The sequence below is a fragment of the Mus caroli genome, unplaced genomic scaffold (assembly GCF_978045245.1).
Source record: "Mus caroli unplaced genomic scaffold, Mus_caroli_1 scaffold_7, whole genome shotgun sequence".
Classification (NCBI taxonomy): Eukaryota; Metazoa; Chordata; class Mammalia; order Rodentia; family Muridae; genus Mus; species Mus caroli.
The window spans coordinates 112,638,122-112,650,594 of NW_028227262.1; the positions used below are offsets into that span (position 1 = coordinate 112,638,122).

At 43.3% G+C, this 12,473-nt stretch overlaps 1 protein-coding gene across 7 annotated transcripts in view; it reads left to right on the top strand.

The window, feature by feature from the left end:
* Dgki (diacylglycerol kinase iota) overlaps positions 1–12,473 on the top strand; it is a 449,800-nt gene that overhangs the window by 254,805 nt on the left and 182,522 nt on the right. For all 7 annotated transcript variants that reach the window (XM_029478766.2, XM_085840737.1, XM_029478767.2 and 4 more), the window contains 3 exons: positions 6,985–7,098; positions 8,715–8,852; positions 11,906–11,984. In XM_029478766.2, coding sequence (XP_029334626.2) covers positions 6,985–7,098; positions 8,715–8,852; positions 11,906–11,984 — 331 coding nt within the window. The remainder of the gene's footprint in view (positions 1–6,984; positions 7,099–8,714; positions 8,853–11,905; positions 11,985–12,473) is intronic.

The window sequence follows — 12,473 nt, forward strand, 5'->3', positions numbered from 1 at the left end:
CAAGTGCTGGGATTAAAGGCGTGTGCCACCACCACCCAGCTATACATGAGTTTCTTGTGCTTGGGGCGATAGTTGTGTCTACAGTGAGAGCAATGTGCTTGGGGTTGGAGCACTTCATAGGTTTGTCATTCTTTTCCTTGTTAGCATCTGATGTTCTGTCAGCAGGAATAAAAGCTTTTAACTAGCCACCTTAAATCAACCTGATTTTACCTCATTCCTTCATGTTAAAGTGAGGCTTCTGTGTAGGCAGAGGTGGTTTCTGGAATGTTTATCCCATGTGATTGCTGGTTTGGAATGTGGAGATTTCAGATTTTCATACATGCATGAGTATTTTGCCTGTATGTGTGCCTGTATCCAATGTGTAGCCCTGGTAGTGAAAGAAGCCAGAGGATAGTACGGGATCCCCTGCAACAGTTGTGAGCCACCATGTGGGTGCTAGGAGTGGAGCCCAGGAGCTCCAGAAGAGCAGCCAGCGTTCTTAATTGTGGAGCCCTCTCTGAAACCTCTGGAATGTGAGACTTATTTTTGCATGGAGGCAGAATTAATACAGAGAGACAGCCTAGTGACTCTGTGTGGGGGAAACTGCAAGCTTTAAGTAAAAGGAGTGTAATTCTCCAGCAAGCTGGACACACATTTGACACGAGGTATGGAGCCTCCGGTTAGTGAACACATCACTGGATACTGTCAGTATTCTGCCTGAGCCGTGACACCACTCAAGGAGGAATCACAGAGGGAATATTTTTGGCGGCAGCTGCTCACATATTAACCATGTGAAGTATGCAACATATTCTGTAATATGTAGAAATGTATTATTTTGCAGAAAAGGTTTTAGGCTTCAATATCAGTTATTTTGTTTTCATATTAATAAAGTACACAATTCCATATCCAGTTCCAAATGAATTTTGGCTTTTCTACTGGTTCTGTGGCATTATTAAATCTGTAAAGACAACTATTGTGATATCTAAGGTTCCTCAAAGTCGGTGGTGTAGTAGTTCAGACCACTGCTGTCCATGGACATTATGGTTAAACCACATTTGTAGTTTGACTTTTTCTAGAAGGCATTTTTAAGAACAACATTGAAAAGTAGTAGGCAAATTTTGTTTCATATTTCCTTTACATTTTATAGAAAACACCACAGCAAGCAAGATGTAACTTACTGTGAACCATTTTACATGCTATCTTAGTCAGGGTTTCTATTCCTGCATAAACATCATGACCAAGAAGCAAGTTGGGGAGGAAAGGGTTTATTCGGCTTACACCTCCATATTGCTGTTCATCACCAAAGGAAGTCAGGACTGGAACTCAAGCAGGTCAGAAAGCAGGAGCTGATGCAGAAGCCATAGAGGGATGTTCTTTACTGGCTTGCTTCCCCTGGCTTGCTCAGCCTGCTCTCTTATAGAACCAAGACTACCAGCCCAGAGATGGTCCCACCCACAAGGGGCCTTTCCCCCTTGATCACTAATTGAGAAAATGCCTTACAGTTGGATCTCATGGAGGCATTTCCTCAACTGAAGCTCCTTTCTCTGTGATAACTCCAGCTAGCCAGTACACATGCTATTTACAGTGCCTTTGCAGTCTGACTGATACAGTAGGTATGCAGCCATCCAGTTTGGATCTGCCATTCAGTGGCCAGTGGCTTTGTCTCTAGGTGGCACAGATGTGGTCTCTTTGCACCCGACTTGCCCAAGTCAGAGGCACATAGGTAGAGGTGTCAGGTGGTGTGATTTCCCTCTTTGATCCCTGTGCTGAAACAAAACCCAGATTAACGCATGAGCGTCCTGAAACATTCATGCTCACAATAAAAGACTTATTCGAAATTATCACTCTTCGGCAAAATCACACCTATGTGTCTTTGTTCTTGGTTATACCAACACTGCCAAACATCTAGTGCTGCTTCCTCTGCTCATATGTGGAAGAGCAGGTGGACTCAGCCACTTCTGCTGCACGCACCCCTACTATGGCTCCTTGTGGAATAGCCTGTGACCTCTGCCCATCTGGGTCTTGACTCAGAGAAACTAGGCGAGACCATCCAGCTCACTGTTAGCGATTCTAGTGTCTTGTTAAAAAATCTTCAATTAGATTGACATTTGCCCTTGATTTCACACTTCCTGCTCATTTGGCTTTCCTGCATTAAGAGTAGTAGATGGCCCCTAATTCTGAACGGGTAGGACTGCAGGTCAGAAATTATACAAAAAAGACAAATTAGACAGGACCACGGTAGGGCCTAGCTGATCATGTGAAACCCTGTCCTCCCTTGATTTCTGCCCCCCAGCCCCGTATTTTACCCTTCTATGAGAAAGCACATGCAATGTCTTCTGCATGCAGTCATCAGTAGAAGGGAGTGGATAGATATCCAAAAATCTATACTTTATTTTGTCTTTATTTTTTTTCTTCCTTAGTGATAATCATATTTCTTCAGATAGTGTGGTAAGTTATACAATTAAAATTAAATCATAGGTTAAAAATTAAGGATATAAAGCACTAAAAGAAAATGGTAGTTTATTTCTTCCTTGGCATCTGTGAGTGACTTGTTTCAAGAGCCCTTATAGATACCAACTCGGCTGATGCACAGTCCTTGATATAAAATGATGTAACATTTTGGTGGGGACCTACCTGCATTCTTGTATACACCACACACCATCTTTAGACTTGGCCCCCTTATGCTATGGAAATAGCTTCATTTTTAGGGAAATGTGAACAGAAGGAAACGTGCACCTGCAGTGTAGTAGACATGAATGTTTGCTTGGAAACTTCAGTCCAAGCAATGACTTAAGTCATTGATAAGGAACCTCTAGTCACAGAGGGCTAGGGATGACTGTACCTGTCCACTGTTGTGCCTTGCTTTTCTGTAAGAGTGGAGGGATGTACCTACCATTCTCCACCAAGGTGGCCTTCGTTCTTTCCTGCCTGTTCTGTTAGAGGAAAATGTCAATTCACTGTCATCCACACTCCTCAGCCCTGTCTGTTGTCAGTGCACCGTGGAAGGCAAATATTACTTGGTGTCCTTCTGTGACAGCTCGAGCTGAGTGCAGGCAGGTGGTGGCAGCATTGGCCAGCTGCTGCTGCTGCATTGTGCCTGCTCAGGCAAGAGGCAACGCAGGAGGACTCAGTTCTCAAGCTGCCAGTCCTGATGGTCCTGAAGGGCAGAACGGGGAAGCTGGGAATGTGTTGGCTCAGTCCGGATAATGTTCTTTACCAGTGGGAGGAAATGGGGCTAGTGGGCTGGCACAGATAATTTGGGGGAACATTAAAGCCAGATAAAACAGAGAACCTATTTGAGAGCCTGTAATCTGGAATCTGGGATCATGGAAAGAGCAGACTTCTGATAACAACCCGGGAGGTCGAGCCCTCCCCACTCCCCCCAGCTTTGGGGCCTGAAGATCCTTTGCATACTTTTGTTTTGCTTTTATAAGGACAAGCACGTAGGACGTTACCCGTGATCCCCCATTTCTCCTGCTATGGCAGCACATTTGTGCCCGTTCAGTTGGAAAGTTTGGCTCCTGGTTTTATCTATGGTTTACAAAAGACAGACTTCTGGGTGTGAAGACAGGCAAGGGTATGGTAGTTTGCATTTCTTAGTTGTCAGGCATGTGCAAAGCAAGGTCTGCATGTCCAGTAGAGAAAATGACACTGGCGCGCAGTCACTGTTACTCTCCACTTTACAGAAGAGGAAGGGGTGTGCTTAGTGACTGGCCCACTCACTCCAGTACCCATGGGAGCTTGGTTCCAATGCCAGCGTCTCCTTCTGGATCCTGTGCTCTCTGCCCCGCCACGGTGCTGCCTTATGCTGTCATATGCATGCACAGGCACAAGCAGATACATTCACGTACATAGTACACAAATTCGCATCCAGTTTGTGTGTAAAGACATCTTTGTGTGAAAGTCTGAGGAAGTGTACTTTATCCTTGAAGATGAGGGTACAAGATCCTCAAAGTCCCCAAGGCTCTGTGTAGAGCTGAGTGCAGATGAAGCCCATCCCTTGGGAACCACTCTTTTAGAAAGCAAGACAGCAGCTAAGCCTGAGAAGATTTGATTGGCAGCTGCCAAACCCATCACAGGCAGTCGTAGGACTCCTTTCTTGGTGGCTAATCCTCTTGCTTTCCCATCTCTTTCGGTGTGAGCTTTCAAGTGATTTAGAGTTTTTCTTTGTAGGCTCATGTTCAGAGGCGGTCGTTTGATGTTCACTTTCGATCTCTGTTTCATTTTCCTCACAGAGTATTTTAAGACTTATCAGACTAGAATTGTGTCTGCTGTGGGTGGTGAAAGCTTCCATGCTAGAAAGACATCCCTGGGTTTGTGGGAGATTGGCCTAACTGTTTACCAGACAGAGGCTCTCTCAGTTTCTTCCAGACATACCAAGTGACAGTCCTGGGGCCGGGCCTCAGGCAGTGGGCATCTGTACTCTATCCCAATCTTCTTTCCCCCTGCCTAGAGGACACTGGTACCAGTACAGCCTCTAGCCAGCAGGGGGCTGCTTTCATCCCTCATTACTAGACAGACAGCAGACTGGATTCCTCCACTGCCCCATGGTTTTCTTGACCTCACCTTTAATGCCCTGTGTTTTGTTGATGGACTAGAAGATGTCTTTCTCACCTCTCTCCTCTATTACTGCTGTGTTTACAGTAAGATCAGATGTTGTAAGGGTGAACTAATATAAATATCTTCCCAAGGAAAGAGAGATATAGGCAAACTAAAATAAGAACAATCTCTCACTTAAATCTAGAAAAATGAAAAGAGTGAGGACGGGTGACCATTTCTCAGAGAAGTTTGTGGGGAAAGCATCCATTATTCTTCCCTGGATGCATTGTTGAATTAGATTCTGAGTTCTACTGCATGTCTGCAGCTCTGGTTTCTCTCAGTGCTGTCTGCGTCTGCGTTTATCATTCTGGATGCTTGTGACCTTTCTATGACCCTCCACAAGCTTCCTACAGTTTCCCAGTTCTTTCAGCTTTCACAGTGCTTAGCTGTGCTTTCAGTGGCAAGGAAACAGTGTTCGGCACAGCCACGAGAGCCGACTTAGCACTTGGACCACTTGACTGGCACGGTGTGAGCAAAAAGAGCTAAAGAAATCCAGGTCACAATCTAAGGATGGTCCAGGAATGGCTTCTTAACACTTAGGAAGATATGTGTTTGTAGTGTGTCACATGTAGTGAATTTTGGAGCTTTCTCTACATCCAGAGATGTCAAAAAATCACATATTGCTGCCTCTAAGGTAGTCAGGCCATTCCCAGTACCAGGTTTGGTATTATTGAGTCAGTTAGTAGTTTGTCGGTTTTAGAAAGTGAACCTAGGGAGGTCTTGGGGCATGCCAGCAGGAGATTTCCCATCGAGCTACACACCCCACTCACCTCTTTATTTTGTTTTGTCCTGAGATCGGGCTTCATAAATTGCCTAGGTTGGCCTCACTCACCATCCTCCTCCCTCAGCCTCCTGAGAAGTTTGCAACTGTGGGCTTGTGCTGGCAGGCCTTGCGACCCTCACCTCCTTATGAAAACGTATTCCTCTGCGGCACTAAAAATGCTGGCCTCACTAACTGGTGTTAGTCTTACCTCGTTATGAACGGCAGTCCTCATGTATAAATGATGCAGTGCTAATGCCACTCTATCATTCAACTCCCTTACAACGTGGAAACTAAAATTAAACTATCTTACGGAGTCTTTTTATGTTGGCATATAGTAATGGCTTTGTCTTGACATTTTTGAAGTTCAATAATGTGATGTTGCTCGGGGATAGCATAGAGATTGTAATCAGTGTACCATCTTCTGCTAGCGTGAACTCTGAGGGCAGCCATTTTGTCTTCTCCAGCATAGCCCAGCTCATTAATCTCGTTATTTTAGCTGTTCTGCTCTGTTGTGCATGTAGTTGGTAGCGCTCATTAAATGCAATGCTAGCATGTTGTTAAAAGACAACCCCATGACACTCATACAAGTATAGACTAAAACATGTCACTGTTTTGCTGAGCTCTGGAATGGGACACTAAGAGGATAAAGCTCATCTGTCAGAGAATAGGAGAAGAATTTTAAGTGGCTTATAGTAGGATGCCCCCCCCCCCCATTCGAGGTAAAATGGGTTAATATGCAACCGGAACTGAAGTCATAACCTTTAACATAATCTCTTCTTGATATGTGCCATCTGTACTTCCACCATGTAAGCCATAGTTGAAAATTATTAGGGAGACCTATGGAACGTGGGTCTGTGTGACATCATAAAGACATGTAGGTTTCTTTTTGCTATGCTGAGGTTAGGAGCTGTTTGTATTGTGATATGGCTAAATTCAAAGGATTTTTTTTCTTCTAGAACACAGATTAAGTGGGGCTTGTGATCCTAGTATGTGATTTCTGTTTAGATTTATATGAGACATTAAGTCTATGCACAGTCTTGTCTCCATAGTGAATCATAAAAGAGATTTTAGGGACAATTAGGAAAACTACGAGTTTCCAAAATGATGCCGTGGAGGGTGGTCATGCAACGAGGGCCTGTATTGGCCATAGACCAGTTTACAGTCTTTATATGCGTTGTGGTTTAAGCTGTACACGACCCTGTGAAGTAGGTCTCATTATCTCATTTTGAAAATCAAATAAATTAGTCTCTGTAAAGTTATGCAGTTTAATCAAGGTTATGTAGCCTGTATGAGCTGCATTGGAATTTAGTCTGATTCTGAATTTTATATTCTCTCTGGTACTCTGTTCTATTACCCCATCTAAATGACCTTAAATTCTCCTAAAATTTAAAGTATCTTTCTAGATAAACATGCAGATTTATGAGTCCCCATTTGATTATATAATAAAGCATGCATAAAGAGGTCTTTTTCCTATTTAAGGTTTGACCATTTTGAAAGCACTTGAAGTAAGCAGGCTTTCTGTTGTCTGACCACTGTATGAAACATGTGTTTTAAGCATTCTGACCTTTCCACGCCTCCTCAAGTTCCTTCCTGATGACTTATTGTCTTTCTCTTCTCCCTTCTGGCCCCCAATGTGTCTGTAGGTGGGCTGGATCCTCTCGATCCTGGACGAGCTGCAGCTGAGCCCACAGCCTCCTGTGGGGGTGCTTCCACTGGGGACTGGGAATGACCTGGCTCGGACACTCAACTGGGGAGGGGTAAGAACTGGAGGCGGCTGCCCTTAACATGGAGGAGCAAGCCAGACCCACAAATCACTCTGTGCTTGCCACTAGAAGCAATAAGCTGCTGCTATCAGAGGGACAACGTTAGAAGTGGGACTCAAATTGCCTGTTTCTTTGTCATTTCTTCACTTTAGACTTAGAATCATCCAGGGAGGAGGGGTTGAGTGTGAAGAAAACACATGGTTAGTGCACAGATATGTTGAGTGTTGAAGTATCTACCAGGGCACGGCCAATGGGTCAGTCTCAAGTGGTCATGGGAAACAGTCCTGCCAATCTCCGGTCATCCTGACCCTCAGCCCTGGCCATAATGGCAAATCTGCTTTAGAATTAAGACTTATCCTTTGAGTCAGTCACTACTTCTTTTGAACATGGAGGTTTTCTGATGATCCTTATTGTAGGTTTGATGAGACTGGTATCTTGATTGTCCCTCCCATTGCGTACCATTCTCTGGAAGGTGTGAGGGAAGCCCCACCTGTTACTAACTGGCCATTTCATGTATATATCTATCTTGTACTAAACTAAAAGAAGCCACCAGACACTAACATGCCAGACCAGGAGCTATTGGTACTAAAAGCTGATGGAGGCAGTAATTTCTATTCCGTGGTGTAGTCCCTGGTAAATAGCTCAGCCCCACTTAATGACCCCACACTCACACTCAACCCGGGAATTCCAGTTTAGCTCAGTGAACCATAAGAAGAAGATGTGGGAGCTGAAGAGGGCTAGTTGTAAGGAGGAAGCTTTGATGAGGAGGGCATGAAAACAGGTAACAGGATAATAGGGGAATATGATCAAAATACAGTATATAGGTGTACGAAATTGTGGGAGAATAAATTCAAATATTCTTAAAAAATAATTAATGTCCATTGCTAGCTCCCTAGACCCCTCTTATTAGGTTTTTGCTTGATATCTGTTTCATATGACAAGGATCTTCATGGTCACTCCATATGACAGATCCATAGCAGACACTGATTTGGCCCTTAGCCAAGTTAGCTTATCTTTTGTTATTCTTGTTATATTTTGCCTTACCTTTTTCTCTTTTTAAGTGGCTGGTATAAAAATAAATGTACTACCCAAATCCAGTATTTGAATACCTAGAATAACAATGCTGTCACAAACACTCCTTCAGTAGAGGGCTGTTCTCCTCGTCCCTGCTTCTCAGGCTGACTTGCCTCAGGCCACAGATGGGTGGTGTCCTAACACAAGATCAGCTATTGGTGAAGGAGAGAGAACATTCAATCTTCCTTTATGCTTTCTCCCTTTTACCCCTGCCCACACACTTATGGGTGCCCCCAAATTCCTCCAGCAAGGGGCTTGGGAATCATGCTGTTCACTCCAGTAAATGTAGTTATCCAGCATGACCTTCACTGGCTCTTGCTGGCTGCAAGGAGTTCCTCAGCTCAGGTCAGACAAAACTAGTGCCTTCCTTGAAACATTATCTTAAAGCACGTAGAGGGGAAAGTCATTCACTCTTCCAGTTTTGATGGCTTAAAAGCAGTGGGATTATGACTGACCACATCCTGCCTTGTTGGGGCACCCACTGCAGGGCTTTCTGACCCAGACAGCAAGGGTCTGTGCTCTGATTCTGTCCTTAGGGTTACACCGATGAGCCTGTTTCTAAGATCCTGTGCCAGGTGGAAGATGGGACCATTGTACAGTTGGATCGCTGGAACCTCCATGTAGAGAGAAACCCAGACTTGCCGCCCGAAGAACTTGAAGATGGCGTGTGTAAGGTTAGACAGCAATTCCTTTGGGGACCGGAGTGGTGTCTTAGCTGTTAAGAGTGCTCACAGCTCCTGCAGAGGACAGGAGTTCAGTTCCTGGCACTCATATTGGCTGCTTCACAGTTATCTGGTACTCCAGCTCCAGGGAATCTGGCCCCCTCTTCTGATTTCTGTAGACCCTGGCCTATATGTGCACACACACACACACACACACACACACACACACACACATGCATGAAAATCAATAAAAATAGAAATAAACTTAAGGTGGAGGAAACTCCTTCCACTGATGGAGCCCTGGGCATCTGCTTGAGCAGTGAGACATACATTCCAGGATACCACTATGGGCCCTGCCTTCTAGAAGATAACAAGATAGCTCTGGGTCTCTGGCTCCTAGGGCTGAGCATACTGTCACCAGCTCCCTCTCTGAATGCTCCCTACAGACCCTTCAGGGCTCAGATATTGTACTTGTTCCAGAGCTATGGGACCTGTTCTCTGTCTTCAGCTCCACACTGGGAAAGCATATAAACATTTGTTAATCTCTTGAGCTAGGTGCAGACGGCCTATGGGATGGTGGAGTTTGTGTATGTTCCTAAGCATTAGGCAAATGGCCTTTCAGTAGGAGGAAAACCTTAGCAATTGCTGGCCTGACATCAAATATCTCTTCTGTGTAGCTGGTATCATCTAAGCCAGCTGCCTCATAGACTTGGGACTTGCCTAAATAAGTAGTCTGTCTTGGTGTTTTCTTTTGGTGACTGAGTTTTTATGGTGAAAATTGCCCAGCCCAAATCAAGGCCATTGTTGTAAATAAACTACCGTGCAGCTTCTCCTCAGCATCCGAGCCTAAGTTGTGACCCCGGTCTCTGGTTAACTTGATTATACCTCTGAGTAGGCATCCCCTCCCTGTCACGTCTTGCCTTTCTTCCATGACACCATGGCCATAATTCTGTAGGCTTAAGAATCCGTTGCTCTGCTTGTTAGAATGAACATGATAAGTCTCTCTCCAGAGAGTCAGAGTAAGTTAATGTAGGGATAAGGACCCCGCACCTGCACTTCCAATAACATCCTTGCTAGTTTGGATCCATCCACTGAGCACAAGTTCATTGCTTACTGCAGTCCTGAGCAATTATGTTAGACACTCAGATGTCTTATTTGGCTTAAACATCTCTCTTTATATCCAGTGTTTGTTTGTTGTTTGTTTAACCTAAATGCCAATACTGAAATTAATAAATCTTCTATGACACATCAGAATTGCTCACTTGAATTTGAGTTCACAATTGAACATTGTTTAATCATATGGGAAACTTTTAACTGTTTTTGTGACTGATCAAGATTGAATAGAATACCACCAAATTAGAAGGAGGGGGGCCTTCTACTGACATGGAAAATTTCAGGCCATTCTGCTAAATGTGGACTGGCGAGGCCTACAATTTAACTCTTTTCCCAAAAGCTTGAGAAATGGAAAGACTTCTTGATGCAGCCAGAGAACGTCAATCCAGATAATTAAAGGGCTTTGGGGATGGAGTTTGGGGATATGTAGAAAATTGGGGCACATTTTCCTGGAAAATGTGAATACCTTAAAAACAGTCTAAATTGGAATATTACTTAGGGAATTGTGTCCAGATGTTTTCTTTAGCTATCAGTGGCTGCTAAGACATGGGTTAGAATTGTAGCCAAAATAATATAAATGGTAGAATGTTTCTGTGCTTTTGGCACAAACACCATGCTATCCTTTCAGGGGCTGGGGTTTTGTTTAAGCGCAGGGACTGGACATTCTCAAATACAAAGCCAAGAGAGTTAGACATGATTTTGGCATTGGTATGTATCCCGAGTTTCTCCCTGCTCCCTGAACTAGCTTGTTGGAATTGCTTCTAAGGGCTGCTGCAGCCTCTGAAGCACGAAGATTCAGTCTGAGGGGCTTCAGTGTGGGGTCCTTTCTTTCCACAAGAGACAGAAATTAAGGCAGTCTACCCCTGTCATCTATTTTAATGGGATAATGTTTTCGCTTCAACTTAGCAGGAAATCTTTCTAATCAGTAAGAAGTGTACTCTAAAAAATGACTTTTGAAATGTTGAAGGTCTCAACATGCATTTCTATTAATAAAAGGGTACAATTCAGTTTGGAACATAAACCTGACAATGATCTGGGAACATTGCCTCTTTTCAGTTTAGCATTTACCTTGCATTCTAAACCATGGAAAGAAATGTGGGGTAATCATTTTATTTTCTTCCTTGCACTTTCTTTGTGCTTTTCTGGTTGTTCTAGTATTGAACTGAAGCTTTTAGATGACGTCATGGGCACTTTGGCTTCACAACAATTCTTCTTGCTAGTTCACAATAAAAGTCAGAGACTCAGAGCATAAAATACTAGGGCTTATATATAATTGTTACAGATGTCATATTAAAGATATGGGTTTAACCAATTAAAAGGGAATCTGAATTATACATTTTAATATATTACATATATATAGTATATGTGATTTCATATATTATATATGGAATATATGATATATTTCTGTTGTTTCCTGTTGGTATCAGCAGTGGCTGAATCAAATGGCACTCACTGCTTTCTTTTTTTATATGAGGTTTGTGAAAGCAAAACAAAAAAAAAATCCTTTAAAAATCGAGTACATGTGAATTGTTTATTTTAGGCTGCAGTATTTATGTGTTGGATATAAAGCTCTTGAAAAAAATCACACATTGATTAAGGAAATTAGACTGGATCTAGAAATCAAATTTATTGTCTAAATTCACATGGAATCAATCTCTTTATATCTGGTACAGATGAGCACCCCTCAGCTTAACAAACTTACTGTCCTATGCACAAGAATGGCTCTTACTTAGTAATTTGTATTTGTGTTCCTTATTCCTGTATAGTTTGTGATTTGTGGAATCTTTTGATTTGAGCTTTCACTAACGAGTTAGTTCTAGAGCCCCTGTATCTTGTCTGTAAACACCCTTTGCTGTAGGATGTGATTTATCTGTGTCCCACAGGCTGCCTCAGAGACAGGGTGTTGGGTCTCCGTTGGCTGTTAATAATGACGAATTTGTCCATTCTTGCAGCTTCCTCTGAATGTCTTCAATAATTACTTCAGCCTTGGATTTGATGCTCACGTCACATTGGAGTTCCATGAATCCCGAGGTGAGGATGTGTCCCGTTTCCATCTCCCTGGGAGGAAGTTTCTAGCGGTGTTCTCCACGTTCCTTTTTTGCTTGCATATTACTTGCATGTCTGCATTGTGCTTCCCAACTGTTACATGTTAACCTTCACAATGACCCTAGGAGCTGGACCAGGTAGGAGCTTACTATAAATAGACCTAGCTGTCTAAGAGCACAAGAGAAGGGACAGAGGCTCATTCCAAGACATGGGATATTAATCTTTACATTTGACTCTTACATGATGTGCTGAGAATCAAAACCAGGGCTTTGCACATGGGGGGCAAGTCCTCTGCCACTGAGGCACCTCCCCAACTTTGGATGGAAGATTTGAAGGAAATAAAACTCGTAGATAAAGAAGGATTTCTTTACTAATTAGGATGTACTTAGCTTCATGAGCCACCAGTGATTAAAGTTTAATAGTGTATATCCAGAGTCTTTGAAATGTATTAGGAGAGATGAAAAGGAAAGAAAC